At 43.9% G+C, this 22,415-nt stretch overlaps 1 protein-coding gene across 2 annotated transcripts in view; it reads right to left on the reverse strand.

Moving 5' to 3' along the window:
* The window catches only part of LOC140476557 (calpain-3-like), a 109,072-nt gene that overhangs the window by 45,214 nt on the left and 41,443 nt on the right, over nt 1–22,415 (reverse strand). For both annotated transcript variants that reach the window (XM_072569342.1, XM_072569341.1), the window contains 3 exons: nt 11,027–11,145; nt 8,791–8,924; nt 8,079–8,247 (listed from right to left, as the gene is read on the reverse strand). In XM_072569342.1, coding sequence (XP_072425443.1) covers nt 8,079–8,247; nt 8,791–8,924; nt 11,027–11,145 — 422 coding nt within the window. The remainder of the gene's footprint in view (nt 1–8,078; nt 8,248–8,790; nt 8,925–11,026; nt 11,146–22,415) is intronic.

A 22,415-nucleotide genomic window follows, 5' to 3' on the forward strand; every position in this document is an offset into this window, starting at 1 on the left:
AAAGGGACCTAAGGGACAACTTTTTCATGCAAAGATTGGCGTTGTATGGAATGAACTGCCAGAGGAAGTGGGGGAGGCTGGTACAATTGCAACATGTGAAAGGCATCTGGATAGGTATGTGAATTGGAAGGGTTTGGCAAGATATGGGCCAAATTCTGGCAAATGGGACGAGATTAGTTTAGGTTATCTGACTGGCATGGATGAGTAGGACCTAAGAGTCTGTTTCCATGCCGTACATCTTTAGAACGCTAAATGATTGCTTCATGTCTGTTTTCAGGCTGTTTATAGAGGAACCAAAGATTCAAGAGTTAGGAAGTGTGAGGAGTTAAAGGAAATTAGTAAGACGATTGTACTGGAGAACTTAATGGCACTGAAATTTGATAAATCCCCAAGACTCGATAGTTTGCATACCAAAGTATTGAACTAGGTGGTTATAGAGATATTCTAGATTAGTGGTGCTGGAAGAGCACAGCAGTTCAGGCAGCATCCAACGAGCAGCGAAATCGACGTTTTGGGCAAAAGCCCTTCATCAAGAATAAAGGCAGTGGCCTGAAGCGTGGAGAGATAAGCAAGAGGAGGGTGGGGGTGGGGAGAGAGTAGCATAGAGTACAATGGGTGAATGGGGGAGGGGATGAAGGTGATAGGTCAAAGAGAAGAGGGTGGAGTGGATGAGTGGAAAAGGACCTAGGCAGGTCGGACAAGTCCGGACAAGTTAAGGGGACTGCGCTGAACTGGAAGTTTGAAACTAGGATGAGGTGGGGGAAGGGGAAATGAGGAAGCTGTTGAAGTCCACATTGATGCCCTGGGGTTGAAGTGTTCCGAGGCGGAAAATGAGGCGTTCTTCCCCCAGGCGTCTGGTGGTGAGGGAGCGGCGGTGGAGGCGGCCCAGGACCTCCATGTCCTCGGCAGAGTGGGAGGGGGAGTTGAAATTTTGGGTCACAGGGCGGTTTAGTTGATTGGTGCGGTTGTCTCGCAGATGTTCCCTAAAGTGCTCTGCTAGGAGGCACCCAGTCTCCCCAATGCAGAGGAGACCACATCAGGAGCAACGGATACAATAAATGATATTAGTGGATGTGCAGGTAAAACTTTGATGGATGTGGAAGGCTCCTTTAGGACCTTGGATAGAGGTGAGGGAGGAGGTGTGGGCACAGGTTTTACAGTTCCTGCGGTGGCAGGGGAAAGTGCCAGAATGGGAGGGTGGGTCGTAGGGGGGTGTGGACCTGACCAGGTAGTCACAGAGGGAACGGTCTTTGCGGAAGGCGGAAAGGGTTGGGGAGGGAAATATATCGCTGGTGGTGGGGTCTTTTTGGAGGAGGCAGAAATGTCGGCGGATGATTTGGTTTATGCGAAGGTTTCTGGATGGAAGGTGAGCACCAGGGGCGTTCTGTCCTTTTTACAGTTGGAGGGGTGGGGTCTGAGGGCGGAGGTGTGGGATGTGGACGAGATGTGTTGGAGGGCATCTTTAACCACGTGGGAAGGGAAATTGCGGTCTCTAAAGAAGGAGGCCATCTGGTGTGTTCTGTGGTGGAACTGGTCCTCCTGGGAGCAGATACAGCGGAGGCGGAGAAATTTGGAATACGGGATAGCATTTTTGCAAGAGATAGGGTGGGAAGAGGTGTAATATCCAGGTAGCTGTGGGAGTCGGTGGCTTTGTAAAAAATGTCAGTGTCAAGTCGGTCGTCACTAATGGAGATGGAGAGGTTCAGGAAGGAGAGGGAGGTGTCAGAGATGGTCCAGGTAAATTTAAGGTCAGGGTGGAATGTGTTGGTGAAGTTGATGAATTGCTCAACCTCCTTGCGGGAGCATGAGGTGGCGCCAATGCAGTCATCAATGTAGCGGAGGAAGAGGTGGGGAGTGGTGCCGGTGTAATTATGGAAGATCAACTGTTCTACATAGCCAACAAAGAGACAGGCATAGCTGGGGCCCATACTTTTGCCCATGGCTACCCCTTTGGTCTGGAAGAAGTGGGAGGATTCAAAGGAGAAATTGTTAAGGGTGAGGACCAGTTCGGCCAAACAAATGAGAGTGTCAGTGGAAGGGTACTGTTGGGGACGTCTGGAGAGGAAAAAATGGAGGGTTTGGAGGCCCTGGTCATGGCGGATGGAGGTGTAGAGGGATTGGATATCCATGGTGAAGATGAGGCGTTGGGGGCCGGGGAAACGTAAGTCTTGGAGGAGGTGGAAGGCGTGGGTGATGTCTCGAACATATGTGAGGAATTTCTGGACTGGGGGGGATAGGACAGTGTTGAGGTAGGTAGTGATGAGTTCAGTGGGGCAGGAGCATGCTGAGACAATGGGTCGGCCAGGGTGGTCAGGCTTGTGGATCTTGGGAAGGAGGTCGAACCGGGCAGTGCGGGGTTCCCGGACTATGAGGTTGGAAGCTGTGGGTGGGAGATATCCTGAGGTGATGAGGTTCTGTGTGGTCTGGGAGATGATGGTTTGGTGATGGGGGGGTGGGGTCATGGTCGAGGGGGCAGTAGGAAGAGGTGTCCTCGAGTTGGCGTTTGGCTTCAGCGGTGTAGAGGTCAGTGCACCAGACTACCACTGCGCCCCCTTTATCCGCTGGCTTGAAGGTGAGGTTGGGATTGGAGCAGAGGGATTGGAGGGCTGCGCGTTGTGAGGGTGAGAGGTTGGAGTGGGGGAGGGAGGTAGACAGGTTGAGGCGGTCAATGTCCCGGCGGCAGTTGGAAATGAAGAGGTCGAGGGCAGGTAATAGGCCAGCGCGGGGTGTCCAGGTGGATGCAGTGTGTTGGAGGTGGGCGAAGGGTCCTCGGAAGGTGGGCGGGAGTCCTGATTGTGAAAGTAAGCTCGGAGGCGGAGGCAACGGAAGAATTGTTCGATGTCACGGTGTGTATTAAATTCATTGATGCGTGGACGGAGGGGGATGAAGGTGAGTCCTTTGCTGAGGACTGATCGTTCATCCTCAGTGAGTGGAAGGTCTGGAGGGATGGTGAAAACTCAGCAGGGATGGGAGCTGGGATCTGGTGTGGGTGTGAAGCTGGGAGTTGGGTCGGAGCCAGTACCTGGAGTGGGTGTGATGGTGAGGGGAATGGGGGTGGAGGCATGAGCAGGGGTAGTGTTCCCCTCGGGCTTCTGGGGGGTGGGGATAGTAACAGTGGGGTCTGTGGAGGGGCGTGTTAGCAGAATGCAGGTGAGTGGCGCTGGTGGGGGCGGAAGTGGTGGTGATCATGGCAGTAAGGGTGGCGGGAGTCACTGAGCGTGTGGCATCAGAGATGATGTGAGGGGCGGAAGTGGCTGTGGGAGTGGCCATGATGGGGGCGGAAGTGACATCATCACTCAGCGTGGGGGTGGTAGCTGCATCAGCCGCATGGCTAATGGAGTTTCCGAGGCCAGGGGAAGCTTCTGGAATGTTTGAGGAGCGCTGGTTATGGAGGTGGGTTGATAAAAGTTTGCTGTACTTACAGTTTTTGATGTTTGAGATGGAATTGAAATACTGTTTGTTGAGAGTATGAATTCTCCTGAGGATGTAGTACAGAGTGGGTCCTTTGCAATTCTGAGAGAGTGTGGCCCTCAGCTGAGGCAGGGCTGACTGTAGAGAGGTTAGGTGCCGGCACATTGCTGCAAGCGTGGAGCGGAGGATCTTGAAGGAGAACTGTTGCTGGTGTTTTTGAATCTGTAGTCTGTACTGTTTGTCCTGTTCGGGTCCGAACTCTGCTGGTTTGAAGGTGGTCCGGAGTCCGTGTGGGATGAGTTGGTTACAGAGGCATGCACTGAGGAAGCAAATGTGGCTGTGGTAGCGAGTTTGTTTCACGACATGGTTGAAGAGCTTCAGGGCAGAGGAAATGCCCTGGGAGTTGCAGTGGGAGAGAGACTCCCTGAGATTCTTGTAGAGAGAGGAGGAAAACTTCTTCAAGGCAGGCATCCTTGCAAGAGGATTCGCAGTAGGGTTAAAATCAACGAGGTAAAAACAATAACTGCAGATGCTGGAAACCAAGTTCTGGATTAGTGGTGCTGGAAGAGCACAGCAGTTCAGGCAGCATCCAACGAGCAGCGAAATCAACGTTTTGGGCAAAAGCCCTTCATCAGGAATAAAGGCAGTGAGCCTGAAGCGTGGAGAGATAAGCTAGAGGAGGGTGGGGATGGGGAGAGAGTAGCATAGAGTACAATGGGTGAGTGGGGGAGGAGATGAAGGTGATAGGTCAGGGAGGGGAGGGTGGAGTGGATAGGTGGAAAAGGAGCTAGGCAGGTCGGACAAGTCCGGACAAGTCAAGGGGACAGTGCTGAACTAGAGATAATTGATGCATTAGTGATTGTCTTCTAAAATTGTTGAGGTTCTGAGTTATTCCTGTAGATTACAAGATAGCAGATATCACCTCACTATTTAAGTAAGGAGCAAAGAATAAAACAGCAAAATGCAGACTGCCAGCCTTACATCAAGGAGTAGAGAAAATACTAGAATCTGCAGAAAGGATTGTTCAAAATAGAAACCTGGATGATAGTAACTTGATGGGGGATAGTCAGCATAGATTTGTGAATGGTATTTGGTGAATTTGTTAAGAAGTTTTTGAAAATGTCACAAACAAAATTGACAAGGGAGAGCTGATCGATGTGGCATACTTGGACTTTCAGAGGAGGCTGTTTAGAAAAGTTAAGTTAAAGGGATAGGAGATAGTGAACTAGGATTGGCTAACAGACAGAAAACGAAGAATAGGAATCTCATGTAGGCAGGCTATAACGACTGAAAGTGGTATAACAAAGATCAATACTTGGACCTCAGTCCAATATATTTCAATATGATTTGCAGCTGGGGACAAAATATTCCTAAATTTGTGAATGGTACTAAGTTAGTTGTGAATGTGTGCTTTGAGAAAGCTGTAAAGTGGCTTCAAGAGGATTTGGACATACTTGGTCAATGAATACGAACTTGGTCAATGGAAACTAATGAACCATTGGTAGGAGAAATAGATATACAGAGTACTTCTTAAATGGTAAGAGACTATTAGTGTAATAGTGTCATTGTTGGTTAGTCAATGAAGGCTAACATGCAGGTGCAGCAAGCTATTAGGAAAGCTAATGGAATAGCACTTTTTGTTGCGAGAGGATTTGAGTACAGGATCAGGGAAGTCTTGCTTCAATTGCATAGATGCATAGTTAGACCACACCTGGACTAGTGTGTGCAGTTTTGGTTTCCTTAACTCAGGAAAGATATTATTACCATAGAAGGCGTACAATGAAAGTTCGCCAGACTTGCTCCCAGGATGTTAGGACAGCCCTCGAAAGAGAGATTGGGCAAACTGAGACTATATTCTCTGGAGTTTTGAAAAATTATATGTGATTTTGAAATTTACAAAATACTGGAAGAGATAGCCAGGTTAGATGTGTCTGTTGGTTCGGGAATTTAAAGGCAGTCAGCAGATATAATTTAAAAAAGGAGATGACACTTAGACTGAAGATGAGGAGGAATTGTTTTACACAGAAGTTTGTGAGCCGTTTGAAGTCTCTACCACAGAGGGTTGTGAAAACTCTGTTTTTGAGTAAGTTTAAAATAATAATTAACAGATTTCTGATTACCAGTGGCATAGTTTGGACAGAATAGGTATAAAGCATTGAAGTGTTCAATTAGATATGACCTTATTAAATGACTGGGCAGGTTTTACAGGCTGAATGTCCTATTCCCATTCCTAGGTTTCAGGATATTGCACAAATGAGAGGGAGTGTGCAAGTTTTGTGAAGGTTTGTAGCTCAGGTTGAGGTTTAGGGTGTAGGTTTGCTCGCTGAGCTGTAGGTTTGATATCCAGACATTTCATTACCTGGCTAGGTAACATCATCAGTGGCGACCTCCAAGTGAAGCAAAGCTGTTGTCTCCTGTTTTCTATTTATATCTTTCTCCTGGATGGGGTTCCTGGGGTTTGTGGTGATGTCATTTCCTGTTAGTTTTCTGAGGGGTTGATAAATGGCATCTAGATCTATGTGTTTGTTTATGGCGTTGTGGTTGGAGTGCCAAGCCTCTAGGAATTCTCTGGCATGTCTTGGCTTAGCCTGTCCCAGAATAGATGTGTTGTCCCAGTCGAAATGGTGGTTTTTTTCATCCGTGTGTAGGGCTACAAGGGAGAGAGGGTTGTGTCTTTTTGTGGCTAGCTGGTGTTCGTATATCCTGGTGGTTAACTCGTCAAAAGAAAGGACAATGGAGAACTACAAACCTGTGAGAAAAACCACCATTTCGACTGGGGCAACACATCTATCCTGGGACAGGCTAAGCCAAGACATGCCAGAGAATTCCTAGAGGCTTGGCACTCCAACCACAACGCCATAAACAAACACATAGATCTAGATGCCATCTATCAACCCTTCAGAAAACAAACAGGAAATGACATCACCACAAACCCCAGGAACCCCATCCAGGAGAAAGATATAAATAGAAAGCAGGAGACAACAGCTTCGCTTCACTTGGAGGTCACCACTGATGATGTTACCTAGCCAGGTAATGAAATGTCTGGATATCAAACCTACAGCTCAGCGAGCAAACCTACACCCAAGAGAGTGAGTGTGATAGCTGCGGAAAACAGTAGGAGTGAACAAAACTGTGAGATAGAAATAACATCAGCAGTAGTGATAGAGTGGGAGATATTAAAAAATAAGACTAAGTACAACCTGCTACAGCCAGTGAAAGAGAATGAGACAAAGAAAAAGACACAAGAGAAAGCATGAGTGCGATTAGGATATTAAAAAAGAAGACAGTCAGGGGGAGAAAAGGGAACAAAGAGACCGGGGTTGGATGGACCACAAATGAAACTTGCAAAAAGATGAAGGTGGAGAAATATAAAAAAGGTTAGAAAATCAGGCAAACCAGCTTTATAGCTGGATATATTTAGGGATTGATAAAATTTCTACTACCCCGTGGTAACCCTGGTGAGATCAACTGGTTACGATCATTTTATGCTGCTGTCGGACTGTAATTTGTCAGGAGCACCAGAAAGTGGTAAAGAGATACTAGCAGTCCACTCCACAACAGGTGTTTCTTGCATACTAGGGAAAAGACAGGGAAATCAGGACACAGGACTGGATAGTGATAAAGGAGAGGAATATCAGGATTTCTTTAATTATGACTTCCTCTTCAGCACAAATTCCAAATGTGTGCAACATGACTGTAAATATATTTGTTTGAGTAGATATCAGCAGAAACTGAATGAGCGTTGTAGACACATAGCAATGTTTTTCAACTTGACTTCCAGACTGGGCACCTCAGCTGTGTTAAAGTAGATATGCACTGCTTCTGAATTGTGTTGTTTGTCCACCCAAATAGCTTGTGCATATTCAATCCCCAACACATAATTCACTGTTTCCAAAACTTGCCTCATATTGGTCTGAATAAACATTCCAGTCAATGATCAAATAAATTACCAACTTCACTTCACAACTCCATATTCAACCTTTTCAGGAGAGGATGGCCTAGTCAAAACCATGTTAACTCCTGTTCTAAAATGGTGCATCAAAAATTGCCAGACGATATCAGTAAGTTTTCAGCTATCAATGGTAATACACCAGATTTTACTCACACTTGGGTGCTTTAACACAATTTACCTTAAATCACAAATCACAGTAACACACAGCGAAGGACGTAGTGTCTGAGATATCATATGGAGGGAGGGGCTGATAATAACATGGAGAGAAGAGGGAATGTAACATTACATGTGATATTATATGTGATATCACATATGGGGAAGGTCTTATATCACAGGGGAGGAGAGGAGGGTCAGAAATCTCATAGGGAAGGGGGGGTCTAATCTCACACGGGATGGGGGTTCTGATATCACATGGGGATTATTGTCTCACATTTATGGAAACCGCTCGCTGTAACTAACCAACAATATCTGTTCGCTTATTGTTTCTAATATCTCTGTTTGAAAGCTGATGACTTGTCATCCAAAGAGTGAAATATTAGCGGGTGTACTGTAATAAAAATCTCTCAATCAGTCTGTTTTGGCCACTTTACCATCCGAGTCGGCACTTCCAGCTGGAATGATCATTTGGTGTATATATGTAATGACAGAATCATTGAGAAAACAGCAGCACCAAGAACTGGCATGCCAATATTTTACCATTAGAGAGCACACTTACATCAATTGAACAGCCCATAAGGGAGCCTCGCTCTGTTGCCTTCTTTAGGATCTTGAACAGATCCTTAGGGGCATCCTTTATCTCAAAGAATTCAGTAACACCACCAGTGAAATCTTCCATGGCTTCTGTAGTATTGCCACCTTTCAGTGCTTCATAGGATCCATGCAGCCTGGGTGATAGATGAATAGGACAGAATTAGAGTGAAAGCATGGCCTAGTATTTCTTACCAAGTCAAATCCCAATTATCTGACCTTTGCTCTTAATAACACTGATCCCTTGTAGAGGTAGGGTTCCAAGAAAAACCTCCACTCTACAGAAACCTACCCAGTCACCCACGAAATGAGCATTGGCAGGTTAGTAAATAGCACAGTTGATTAATCCTTTTTATTTCAAGCATAGCCTCTGAGACCAGAGAGTTTGGGAGACATTAAACTTGAGTCTGAGCTCAGGCAGCTTTCTTATGAAGTGGGGACAAGGGTATTGGGGACAGTCATTTTATCTGAAGGTCAACATCAGGGAGAATCCGGGTGAAAACCAGCAATGTTCCTGGAAATTCCTGAACAATTATGATAACTCTGAGACAGTTGAACCATGAAGGTGCGAGTTTCTCTCAACCAATCAGCAAGTTTTCACCAGCAACACCAACATCAGATATTGTGGCTCACTGTGACCGAGAACGAGCGTGAAGTTCACCCTAGCAACTTGCACTCACTTAGCGTATGCTTTCTCCAACAGAGCACTCCAGAACTCATTTCGCTCAGCAGATTTGGTAAAAACCAACTGGTTATTGAACGTGGGAATTCGGTCATCAACAATGACATCCACCCAGTCACCAAAACGCCAGAACTGCAATGAACAATGAAATAAGGAGAAGAGGAAGATTTAGTAGTTTCACCAAATGGGAAAGAACTTTTACTCCTCGCATCATCAAATATGACATTTAGTCTAATTCGCTCAAAACACCAACAACCTTATTGAGACTATGTTGCAATGGAGAAAGTGAGGACTGCAGATGCTAGAGAGCAGAGTCGAGAGTGAGGTACTGGATAAGCACAGCAGGCCGGGCAGCATCCAAGGAGCAGGAGGAATCTCTCTGATGAAGGGCTAATGCCCGAAATATTGATTCTCCTGCTCTTCAGATGCTGCCTGACCTGCTGTGCTTTTCCAGCACTACGCTCTCAACTATTTTACAATGGATACAAATATAAAACAGTCACTTATAAAGCCACTGGGAAATTCAAGAGATCTAGGTAAACATTTGAGGGAGAAAAGAAGAAGGTATATTGAATGTGGAAATGAGAAGGAATGGGGGAGAGGTTAAGTTGGAACTCAAAAAATGGCACATTTCCCCTGTCCTCAGCAACTTTCAGATGGGATGCAGTTCCACGAGTATCTTTGTAGTTATGTCAGTTAAACCCAGGTTTTGTATAATCTGAGTGGCCAACAGCTGCCCCTTTCCACCAGACTCCATCACATGCTTAATGTTGCCAATCCATTTTCATTTCCAATTCATGGCTAGTAAGTGAGGAAGTGACTCCAGTTTCCCATCTTCCAAAAATGGTAATCAGACAGTTTTGACAAGGGATACAATGCAATTTTACATTCGGGCAGCAGAATGGAAACTAACTCAGGAGGCTGACTGCATGAGAAAGTTCTTAACTGGAACTGTCTGAGTTTTATAGGAGGTGAGCTGCAGTTTGTTGCAAAATGTCTAGTGAGCTAGCAGTGTTCCTATAGTTATCTGAAAATTCCAGGATACTTAACCAAACCTTTTAGGTAATTTTAATTCAATTTTCTTCAAACCTCAGGTGTCAACTGAAACTTGAGAAGATCCAGACTTAAATTTTCAGCAAAGCCATTGCCACATGGCAGGACAGGAATCTGCCAGGTGAGGAATAGGAGGTGTAAGGGGAAAGTGAAAAAGTGGGGGACCAGTGTGACTATTTAGAACTGCATAATGTGGAAAATCATAAGTGCATGATTTCAATGACTGGACATTCCTCTTACAGCAATGAAACAAATAATTTGCCCACTGACACAGGCCTTGCCCTTTCAGGTGTCAGCAGTAGCTCCGAGTACTGGAAGATGTTAATGTTTAATCCACACAGCTCTATTCATGCTATAGTGATATTCAGGGTGACTTAGAGTTAGCAGAAGGTCATCTTTCTCTATTGAATTAATTGTGCAATTTAACTAAATCATCACAAATCTGATGTCCATTTAAACATTTTGATTTCATACGATCATCCTTAGTTCTGAAATTTCAATCGACTCATGACATTAACAGCCTTTTGGTACAAAGTCTTTCAGATTTTCTCAACATGTCGCACAAGTCACTTCCATAATGACAGTTGGAGAAAAACAGACCAGACAACTATGCAACTACCATAAGTACACAGCACCCACAAATATCTTTGGATACCTCATCCTTCTCTAGGGAATATAACCTGTCTAGGGGAAAAATGCCTGGCTTATCACTGTCTGGCTGTAACTCTGTAACAGGCCTGTATGTTCCCTGACCATCTGGATATTGTGCCTGATATTCCATATCTTTCTGTCTGTCTAGGAGCTGTGCCTGTGTACACCCATCTTTCTGGAATGATGTGTCGGTTACTTCTCTGTCTGTCTAGAGGGTTATTTTTCTGTGCGTTCACCGTTGCCAGGTAGGGATGTGTGTGTACTCTCTGTCTGTTTGTTTTACATTGAGAGATGTGTCTGCCTTCCATGTCTGGGCGCAACATGTGATTGTCATGGACAAGGGACGTCACTAATAGAGGTCAGAGAATGCCATCCTGTGGGAGAGACCCCCATGGAAACGCTGGGAGAGAGGGTAGAGTGTTGTGCTTGACAATTGAAGACTGAGGCAGAGCCTGCCGATGCTGCTCCACTGAATCTAACAGTAACTTGCTTGTTTCTATAAATGTCACCCTAATGGCAAACAACAATACCTGAAAGTGGAAGATCCCAGCATAGTTCTCTGTAAAGTATTGATCGCGAGGGATGACCCGGTACAGCAGCTTCTCATTAAGAGTGAGACATGCAATGGCAGCCAGGAACCAGCAGTCACCTGGTTAGAAACAGAAATCATCACTGTCCATCTGTCCAAACCCAAAATTAGGGCTAAAGCATCAGAGTAAGATGAGACTTGACATGGAAACTGAAGTATGATTGGGACAAACATGTGACTTTTGCCCTTTGGTTTCCAAGATTCTCTGTCACTGGGGATTTTCTCACATCATATCTGGCTGTGTTGAAGGTTATTTAATAGGGATGGATCATTCTATAAAAGGATGGAAGTCGAAAAGTGTGGCGCTGGAAAAGCACAGCAGGTCAGGCAGCATCTGAGGAGCTGGAGAGTCAATCAGGCATAAGCCCTTCATCAGGAATGGGGGGTGTGGGTGGTGGTGGGGGGGTGTTTTTAAGGGACAAATAGTGGGGGAGGGGACTGGGGGTAGGTAGCTTGCAAGGCGATAGGTAGATGCAGGTGGAGGTGATAGTGACAGGTCGGAGCAGATAGTTGGGAAGGAAGATGGACAGGCAGGACAGTTCAAGAATGCAGTTCAGAGTTGGAAGGTTGGATCTGCTATGAGATGGGGGGAGGGGAAATGAGGATACTGGTGAAATCGACGTTGATGCCATGTGGTTGGTGCTTCCCAAGGTGGAAAATGAGGCTTTCTTCCTCGAGGCGCCAGGTGGCAAGTATTTGGCGGCAGAGGAGGCCCAGGACTTGCATGTCCTTGTCGGAGTGGGAGTGAGAGTTGAAGTAGTCAACCACAGGAAGCATGTGTCCCAGAACTGTTCTCTGAAACATTCCGTGGATTGGCGTCCTGTCTCCCCAGTGTACAGGAGACTACATCAAGAGCATCAGGTACAGTAGATGAGCTTTTTGGATGTGCAGAAAAATCTCTGCTGGATATGAAAGGATCCTTTGGGGCCTTGGATGAGATGGGGGGGGGAGACGTGAGAGCAGGTTTTACACCTCTTGCGGAGGCAAGAGAAGGTGCTGGGAGTGAAAGGTGGGTTGGTGGGGGGCATAGACCTAATGAGAGAGTCGTGGAGGGTATGATCTCTGCGGAATGCTGATGGCGTGGGGAGGGGAAATATATCTCTGTTGGTGCCATATGACTGAAGGTGGCAAAAATGGCATTGGATGGTGCATTGTATCCGGAGATTGGTGGGGTGAAAGGTGAGGACCAGGGTGGGAGACAAGGAGTGAGATGACAATAGTCTTTTTTCCAAACTTCCAATCCAACCTGGAGTTCAAACAAACTTATTACTATGATAATCAGTGGTATTATGGTCAGAGTTTCAAGAGACAGTAAAGATATCCCAGTTGTTATCACAGACCCACACTCTAATCAAAAGGGCTATAACAAGATCCTCCCCTGATGTCAAGGCGAGATAAGTGACTGAGGTGCTCACCTTTAGCATTAACGTTAAGGGGAGCCACATTTTACTTTATATTGTCAAGGACGCATTTTAACCTGAGGCACTTCATGATTGAGGCAACATCATTGGAAGGCATGTTGTTATTGCATTGGGAGACAGCAGGTTGAGGGCAACACCAGGCTAGCAACTGAACACCTTTACAGTTGTTGAATCTTAGTGAAGAACCACACAGCCTATAATCTTCAACACCCTTTCTCTTATCATGTAATCTCAAGGGGTTCATGTTCACCCATTCTGAGTTTATACAATTCATTCATTCAAGCTCAGCAGAATAACAAAGACAAGTGATGAAACAGGATGAACAGGATACTGAGAATCAAACAAGACAGAAGTCCCTGGAGCATTTTCCTGCCTTCTGTTTTCTGCTCCAAAAGTCATTTGTTTCCACACTTATCAGCTGTGATACTTTCATCTAAAGGAACGGTGGGAAATTCACAGAACACAATGTTGATGGCAAACTGCCAATAGGTGAGAATGCACCACTTACTCACTGGAGTCAAGGGTAAGAACACACAGACCTGAGCAAAATGCTCGCACAGCTTGTACAAACCCTGACACATGAATACTGAAAACGATATTGAAGGAATATTGTAGCTTAATGCAGACCATCTGATCAGTCTCCAAGAATGTGTGGCTTTTGAGTTCTCATTCGCATTAATATAAGGAAAGCTTTTTTCTTCCTTGTAGACATCAGTGGAACATTTAGCAAATGTTTTGGAATATGTTGTAGCACACCACTCAAGATATTTTATTTGTTTGTTTGTGGATCGTGAACATCACTGAACACCAGCGTTTAATGTCAATCTCTGACTACTCTTGAGGCAGTGGTGGTGTGCCACCAATTTGAATTGCTGCAGTCCCTGAATGAAGGCACTCCCTCAGGACTGTTAGTAGTGACTTACAGGGTATTGACCCAGTGGCAATAAAGGAGCAACGATATATTTCCAAGATGGATCAGTTAGAATGGATCAAGAAGTGATTGCATGCATCTACAGCCTTGTCTTTCCAAGTGACAGAGATTGTGTTTGCAAATGCTGTCAAATAAGTTACTGTTTGCTGAATTACACCCTCCCTCCACTTTGATTGCCTTTGTCGCAAATAAAACCAACTGTTACCTCTGGTACTTTAAGTCCAAATGATATACACTTGGAAGGATAGGCTCAAAACTAGTTTCAATGCTAGATCTATCAAAAGCAGTATCAGGACTTGATTTATCTGCAAAAACTGACTTTTATTCCAGGCTCATTCTGAAATACAAAGGTAATTATCTAGCTTTGTTTGACTAGTGCAAACTATCCTCCTTAAACCAAAATCCCTTCCCCTCCATTCTTACTTTCAAATCTAAATGTGAGGAGCTTATGAATTTGTTTGTCACTAAGATTCAAACCATCCTCTGCTCCATCCCTCCCTTCCAATAGTCAACCTGACTAAATATCCTCTAAAGCTCTGACCTGCAGTAGTTTGAATTCATATCTTCAACTAGTTCCTGCTGTGGCTCTCCTTATGATCTTCACATGTTCAGTATGTCCAGGAGATCCATATCCTGCTCCTTCGATTCTGATCCCACAGGTAGATAGGATAGTGAAGGCGGCATCTGGTATGCTTTCCTTTATTGGACACAGCATTGTATATAGGAGTTGGGAGGTCATCCTGTGGCTGTACAGGACATTGGTAAGGCCATTTTTGGAATATTGTGTGCAATTCTGGTTTCCCTCCTATCGGAAGGATGTTGTGAAACTTGAAAGGGTTCAGAAAAGATTTACAAGGATTTTGCCAGAATTGGAGGATTTGAACTACAGGGAGAGACTGAATAGGCTGGGACTATTTTCCCTGGAGTGTTGGAAGCTGAGGGGTAACCTTATAGATGTTTATAAAATTATGAGGAGTATGGAATACAGTAAATAGACAAAGTCTATTTGTCTTCGGGTTGGGGGAGTCCAGAACTAGAGGGCACACGTTTAAGGTAAGAAGGGAAAGATTTAAAAGGAATCTAAGGGGGAACTTTTTCACATAGAGTATGGTGTGCATATGGAATGAGCTTCCAGAGAAAGTGGTGGAGGCTAGTACAATTACAACATTTAAAAGGCATCTGGATGGATATATGAATAGGAAGAGTTTAGAGGAGCAAGTGCTGGCAAATAGGACTAGATTAGGTTTGGATATCTAAATGGCATGGATGAGTTGGACCGAAGGGTCTGTTTCCGTGCTCTCCATCTCAATAATTCTATGACTCTAACTGCAGATCAAGCAACTTCCCTGCCTGTATGCATGTTAGTTGATAAGGTAAATGCACTTCTCCATTCAGGACCAAGCCTTTCTCATTTAAAAATTTTATCATCACCCATCTCCTCAGAAATTCAATGGCTTCTCCTCCTGTTCCCACAGTTACCTCTGGTGTGTCCTGAAGATTTATCCTTGGCCCCAACCTATTTTTCCTGCTCCTACATCCTGTTCCTCAGTAACATAATCTGAAAACACAGCATTGGATGTTTCCAATGCCTTCAACTCATTCTACGCCCACTTTGAGCAGAGTTTCGGTGTAGAGGTAACACCTATTCTGACAAGTCCCGACCAAACTATCCCAACAGTCACTACATCAGAGGTCAGATCAGTTTTCCTTTGAGTGAATCCAAGGAAAGCGATGGGACCAGACGGAGTACCAGGCCGTGCACTCAGAGCACGCGTAGATCAACTGGCAGAGGTCTGCTCGGACATTTACAACCTCTCCCTGCCTGTTTCAAGAGAGCCAACATAATACCTGTGCCTAAGAAGGCTCATGCAGCGTGTCTCAATGACTACCGCCCAGTGGCCCTAACTTCGGTGATCATGAAGCATTTTGAAAGGCTGGTCATAGCATTAGTTAACTCTAGCCTCCCCACTACTCTTGACCCACTCCAATTTGCCTATTGGACCAACAGATCAATGTCAGGTGCCATATCATTTGCCCTTCACTCCTCCCTAGAATATCTTGACACCAAGTACAGCTATGTAAGAATCCTACTCATTGACTACAGTTCAGCCTTCAACACTATTATCCCATCAAGACTAATTACTAAACTGAGTGATCTCAGACTAAGCCCTACACTCTGCAACTGGATCTTCAGTTTCCTGATCCACAGGCCACAATCAGTGAAGATTGGGGACAATATTTCACCCTCACCAACACTGAACACTGGAACCCCCCAGGGATGCAATCTCAGCCCCCTATTGTACTTACTGTGTACCCACGACTGTGTCGCCAAATACCAGACTAATGCCATTTACAAGTTCACTGATGACACCACCATAGTCGGTCAAACCTCAGATGGCGATGAAACAGACTACAGACTTAAGGTGGAAGACCTGGAAAAATGCTGCACTGAGAACAAACTAGCTCTCAATGCCAGCAAAAGCAAGGAATTCATTATTGACTTTTGACAAGATGTTACTCATGTCCCCTTACACATTAACAGCACAGAGGTGGAAAGAGTGGGGAGTGTCAAGCTCCTAGGAGTCGTCATCCACAACAAGCTTTCTTGGACTCTTCATGTGGACACACTGGTTACAAAGGCCCAACGACGTCTCTTCTTCCTCAGGCAGCTGAGGTAATTTGGCATGATGGTGAATACCCTTGCCAACTTTTATAGGTATGCCATCGAGAGCATTCTGTCTGGATGTATCACTACCTGGTAAGGCAACAGTACCATTCAAAATTGGAGATGGTTACAGAGAGTGGTGAACTCGGCCTGAACAATCACAATGGCCAACCTCCCATCTACAGAATCCATCTACCAGGCCCGCTGTCAAGGAAAGGCTGCCAGCATTCTCAAAGATCCATCCCACCCTGGCAATGTTTTTCTACAGCCTCTACCATCAGGGAGGAGGTACAGAAGCCTGAACACATGCACCAGCCAGTTTTGAAACCGTTTCTACCCTACTGTTGTTAGAATACTGAGTGGACTCATAAACCTGTGTTTTTGTTTTGCCGCTGTTTGCCTATTATTTACTATCTACGTGACTTAACTCTGTGATCTGCCTGTGTAAGCTTGCAAGACAAAGCTTTTCACTGTGCCTCGGTACACGTGACAATAAATTCAAATGAATTCAATTCAATTCCACGTGTGCACTGACAACACACAATTCTATCTCTAATATGGTTGGCCTTTAGTTCAACCTGTTAATGAGGGTGGTACTGTTGTCATCTGGAATACTGACCTCTACCTTGCAGAGGCTGAGGGCAAACTCTCTCACACTTCTTCCTGTCTCCCATGGACCTAGACCCCATCAGTGAACTTCAACACATTGTTTCCAGAAGTGTAATTGGCCTCACCTCCTTCTGGAAATCCTTCATCTTGGAAATTATCACCTTGGAGTTCTCTGAATATGACACAGTCAACTTTTAACTTCTTCCCAAATTCCACAAACAGAATCCTCTAGTAGACCCATCATATCGGCCTGGGCCTGCCCCAGTGAACTTCTTCCTGCTTATCTGCATTCGACTTTATCACCTCATCTACAATTGGTCTCCCTCATACACCAGGACAGTTTGAGATGCTCTCTGCTTTCTTCTTGAACTGAGGTCAGAATAGTCCAGTTGGTTGATTTTGTTCCTTCAATAAGCAATTTTCTTTAATCTGTCTTACCTCCTCCAAATAAAAGGTTCAGTCATGAGTATTTCCATGGTCCTCAGAAATGTTTCTCTTTTTTATGGAGTTTGTGAAACATACCTTACTTCAGTCTTCATGCCACTGTCTTATTTTGTCCAGGACTAAAAAAAACGTCAATTTTCTCTTCCAGTTTCCATCTTTCTCTCACTTTCACATAATTCATTTCTGACCCTTTGCTTTTCCTTGACTTTTCTGTCTCCATTTTCAGGGATACTAATATTCCTTCTGAGCCTATTGACTCTTGCAGCTATCTCTACTCTCTTCCTTATACTCTGCTTCCAATAAATGTTCTATTTTATTCTCCAAGTTTCTATGTTGCATTTGTACCTGCCACATCAGTGTTTGCTATATGTCCTTGGTTTTAACCCAACTGACAACTTACTCCCAGATTGCAACCCCACACTGCTTGGCAGAGCTCAAATGTGTCTGACCTATTCTCTTCTGCCATTATCCCTTGCTTTCCCTACCAGAACAATGACAGAATTCCCCTCATCCTCACTCTCCACCTCCACATTCAAAAGGTCATCCTTTACTATTTTTGTCCCTTTCAGTATGATGCCATCACCAAACACAACTCCCCCCGCCACCTCCCCCAACTTTCCTGTCAGAATTTCCTCCATTGATATTCTGGGCCACTCCTGCATCTTTCCCAGCACTTTGTCCCCCTCTTCTATCTCTTTCCTAAGCAATTACATGAGATATAATCCTTACTTCTTTATGTCCTGACTCGTCATTGTCAATGGCCCCAAACTCTCCTTCCAGATCAAACAATGATTTCTCTGGGGATACCAACTCCATATTCATTTGGACAGAAGAAGGTGGATAATAAACTTCCCTGAATATCTGGTCACTAAGTTGCCAAATTACATAATTAGTTATGGAAAACTAATGCTTGGTAATGTAAATTTTTCAGTAGAAACATCCTTTGAATTTTGACAAAGGTCAATAAAAGCCAATGTAAAGTGTATTATTCTGCTTTTAATATTTTGGCATTTTGCGGTATGTTATGTGAAATGTGGCAGGAAATCTCCTTATTTGGCGAGAAATTGATTTGCAGGATTGGCCAATTAAGTTAGAGGTTATGAAGATCATTTCTTAGAAAAACAATACTTCCTTTAACATTTATTTGTTTTATTAAAGAACCAGCATGGATTGAATCATCAACATAACTTGAGTTTTTAAATCGACAAGAAAGCTCTCAATTTTGATGTTTCAGCTGATTTCAGGCAGAAATAAACATAGAACATTACAATGCAGCACAGGCCCTTTGGCCCTCAATGTTGCGCCGCCCTGTTATACTAATGTGAAGCCCATCCCACCTACACTATTCCACGTACGTCCATATACCTGTCCAATGACGACTTAAATGCACTTTAACTTGGCGAATCTACTACCGTTGCAGGCAAAGCATTTCATACACTTACTATTCGGAAAAGAAAGCATCACAGGATTCCAATACCTGATCATTATCTCATTGTAACAGTGATGAGAGACTTCAGTTATATGGACAGACGAGAGAAGTTCATATTATTTCTTTTCTGAAAAGCTGTTCAAAGTTATGAGACATTTTGATATGATAGATCGGAATAGTCTTTTCATTGGCAAAAGGATCAAGTAATCTCATGGTGCAGATTTTCAGTATTTGGCAACAAAATTTTGGAAAGATGAGGAATTCTTTCTTACTCAGCAAGTCATCATGATCTGGAGTGCAAAGTTTGAGAGGGTGTGAAAGCAGATTTAAGTATAACTTTAAAAACAGACTCATATAAAATTTTTAAAAGAAATGGAGTAATTATACCCCTCATTTAGAAAACCAGCACTGGCAGAATTGGCGAAATGGTCTCCTTATGTGTTGTATAATTCTATGACTGTAGTAGCTTTTGCTGAAGATCCTGCTGATGTCTCTGGCCAAGTGCTTCTCTTTTTTGGCTTCAGTCCTAATCCTGAATGTGCTGATATGAAGTATGCACAGAATGGAGCTCAGATGTCAAATGGAGCTCAAGTAAAATAATCCACCAATGCTCACTGTCTGCCCTCACACATGAGGAATAGCCACTTGCACCACATTTAGAAAGACATTAATTACTCAAGAATAATACGCCAGTAAGTGAAAAACCTATAAGATAAAGTCAGAGATACCAGAAGGAATCTATGTAATTTGCGAAATTCTGAACTTGGTGAAGGTGCTCAACACTGAAATGGAAGAGTGAAACCAAAGTCAAGGAATGCAAGTGGGTAATGAGGGTAAGTCATATCTTCAGATTTATCCCACAATCAATGGGAAACTATTGTCTCTCATACTCTCGCAGGATGTGAAACAGGACACTTGCTCATCAAATTGCTGTGACATTTTAACTCAGTAAGAGGCACCATCTGTTGGATTTTCCAGAGCTAATCATTCTTCTAATATTAGCAGCAACATGCAATAGGCTGACACAGGGAGCTAAAAGGATAAAATGAATGTGTGGACTCCTTCAAGTTTCACAGGCAGAAAACATCCCAACAACCTTTGAAATGTCGACATAGTCTCTTCAATCACTAACTATTAGTTCATTTAGACTTTCACAATCTCTGCTGATAACAAAATCTCTTGTTCTCTGCCGTACAATTCTTATTTAGTCTTATATATCCTGTCCCTTGCTCTATGGCCTACACTCCATAAATACATGATGTGGAGGTGCTGGTGTTGGACTGGGGTGGACAAAGTCAAAAAACACACAACACTGGGTTATAGTCCAACAGATGTATTTGAAACCGCAAGTTTTCAGAGCCTTGCTCCTTCCTCAGGCAGCTAGTGCAAGAGAATACATCACACACAGAAATTATACATAGAAAAATCAACTTATGCTAATGTATTGAACAAAGCTAGATGACTATTAAGTGTCTAATCAGTAAGAGTGGTAATGCAGGTTTCAATTGAGTCGTCTGTAATTCCCAGAATTTCTTTCAAGTTACTACCCCAAGATAACTTGAGATTTTATCAGTATTAAGGGGATATCTCAGATCAGACAATGCATTTTAGGTGTGAAGCTCTGTTTCAAATCTGTTTGTGTCTCAATCTGGAGTCAGACTGGTTTTATTTCCAAAGCAGGAATTTATAAAATGCCACATTGACTGACTGTCTACAGATCATGGGCTTTTTGAACAAAATAGAATATAGCTGCAAATACAAATCTGTAAATGCAAATTCACTCCATTGATTTATATGTTTGTGCACATATGTGTGTGTGTGAGGAAGAGAGAATGCGTGGGTGCAAGTGGTGTGTGAGAGAGTGTGAGGGAGTATATGTGTGTGAGCGTGTGTGTGTTTGAGATAGTGCACACTAGTATGAGGGAGTATATGCCTGTGACAAAGTGTGCGTGAGTATCTGTGAGTAGGTGTATGAGAGAAGGTCTGTGTGTGTTAGACAGAAACACACACACACACATACCCATATACTCACATCCACTCCCTCTCAAGCATACAAACACACATGCACAGACACATATATAAATTTATGGGTTGAATTTGCATTTGCAGATGCATTCCATTTTGTTGAAAAAGCACACGATCTGTAGACAGTCAATGTGGCATTTTATAAATTCCTACTCTGGAAATAAAACCAGTCTGACTCCAGGTTGAGACGCAAACACCTAAAATGCATTGTCTAACCTGAGATGTCACCTTTACACTGATAAAATCTTAAGTTATCTTGGGACAGTGACTTGGAAGAAATTCGGGGATTTACATATTAATCAATCAAAACCTCATCTCCATTCTTACTGAATGGAGATTTAATAGCCATCTAGATATTTTCGATATATTAGCATGAGTTGTATGACTCTTTGATCTTTTACTATAAATTGTGTCTGATGTATTCTCTCTCACTAGTTGCCTGAGGAAGGAGTGGAGCTCTGAAAGCTTGCAGTTTCAAATGGATCTGTTGGATGATAATTCATGTGGGTTTTGACTCTGTCCATAATTACAACTATAAGTCCTTTTCTACCTACACTCTCTCAACAGTAATCAAATTGTTCAGAAAGCCCATTAATTTTTCCCAATTCAATGAAACCTGGAAATGAAAACAGAAATGACAGAAACTTTCCACGGGTCAGATAACATCTGAGAAGTGTAAAAGAGTTACACAGAGTTGCAAAAGAGAGTTATGAGTGATTCTTGTGGAGTTGTAAAGATTTTGTGAATTTTAAAAATGATGGGATCAGGGACATCGAGGTAGGCAGCTAGTGCAGGAATGTTTGTGGATATACCCATTTCAAACAAGTATGCTGTTTTGGAAAATGTAGGGGGTGATGGATTCTCAGGGGAACGTAGCACGAACAGCCAAGCTTCTGGTATTGAGACTGGCTCTAATGCAACGAGGGGTATGTTGGGTTCCAAGAGATCAATTGTGTTAGGGGATTCTCTACACCCAGGTACAGATAGACGTATCTGTGACCAGCAGCGAAAAAGCAGAATGGTGTGTTGCTTCCCTGGTGCCAGGATCAAGGATGTCTCAGAGAGGATGCAGAATGTTCTCAAGGGGGAGAGGGGCCAGCAAGAGGTCATTGTCCACATTGGAACCAATGACATAGGAAGGGAAAAGGTTGAGATTCTGAAGGGATATTACAGAGAGTTAGGCAGGAATTTAAAAAGGAGGTCCTCGAGAGTAGTAATATCTGGATTACTCCTGGTGCTCCAACTAGTGAGGGGAGGAATAGGAGGATACAGCAGGTGAATGCATGGCTGAGGAGCTGGTGTATGGAAGAAGGATTCACATTTTTGGATCATTGGAATCTCTTTTAGGGTAGAAGTGACCTGTACAATAAGGACGGATTGCACCTAAATTGGAAGGGGACGAATATGATGGCAGGGAAATTTGTGAGAGCTGCTTCGGAGGATTTAAACTAGTAAGGTGGGGGTGGGGGTGGGACCCAGGGAGATAGTGAGGAAAGAGATCAATCCGAGACTGGTACAGTTGAGAACAGAAGCGACTCAAACAGTCAGGGCAGGCAGGGACAAAGTAGGGCTAATAAATTAAACTGCATTTATTTCAATGCAAGGGGCCTAACAGGGAAGGCAGATGAACTCAGGGCATGGTTAGGAACATGGGACTGGGATATCACAGCAATTACAGAAACATGGCTCAGAGATGGGCAGGACTGGCAGCTTAATGTTCCAGGATACAAATGCTACAGGAGGGATAGAAAGGGAGGCAAGAGAGGAGGGGAAGTGGCATTTTTGATAAGGGATAGCATTACAGCT

This window comes from Chiloscyllium punctatum, chromosome 4 (genome assembly GCF_047496795.1).
Source record: "Chiloscyllium punctatum isolate Juve2018m chromosome 4, sChiPun1.3, whole genome shotgun sequence".
Classification (NCBI taxonomy): Eukaryota; Metazoa; Chordata; class Chondrichthyes; order Orectolobiformes; family Hemiscylliidae; genus Chiloscyllium; species Chiloscyllium punctatum.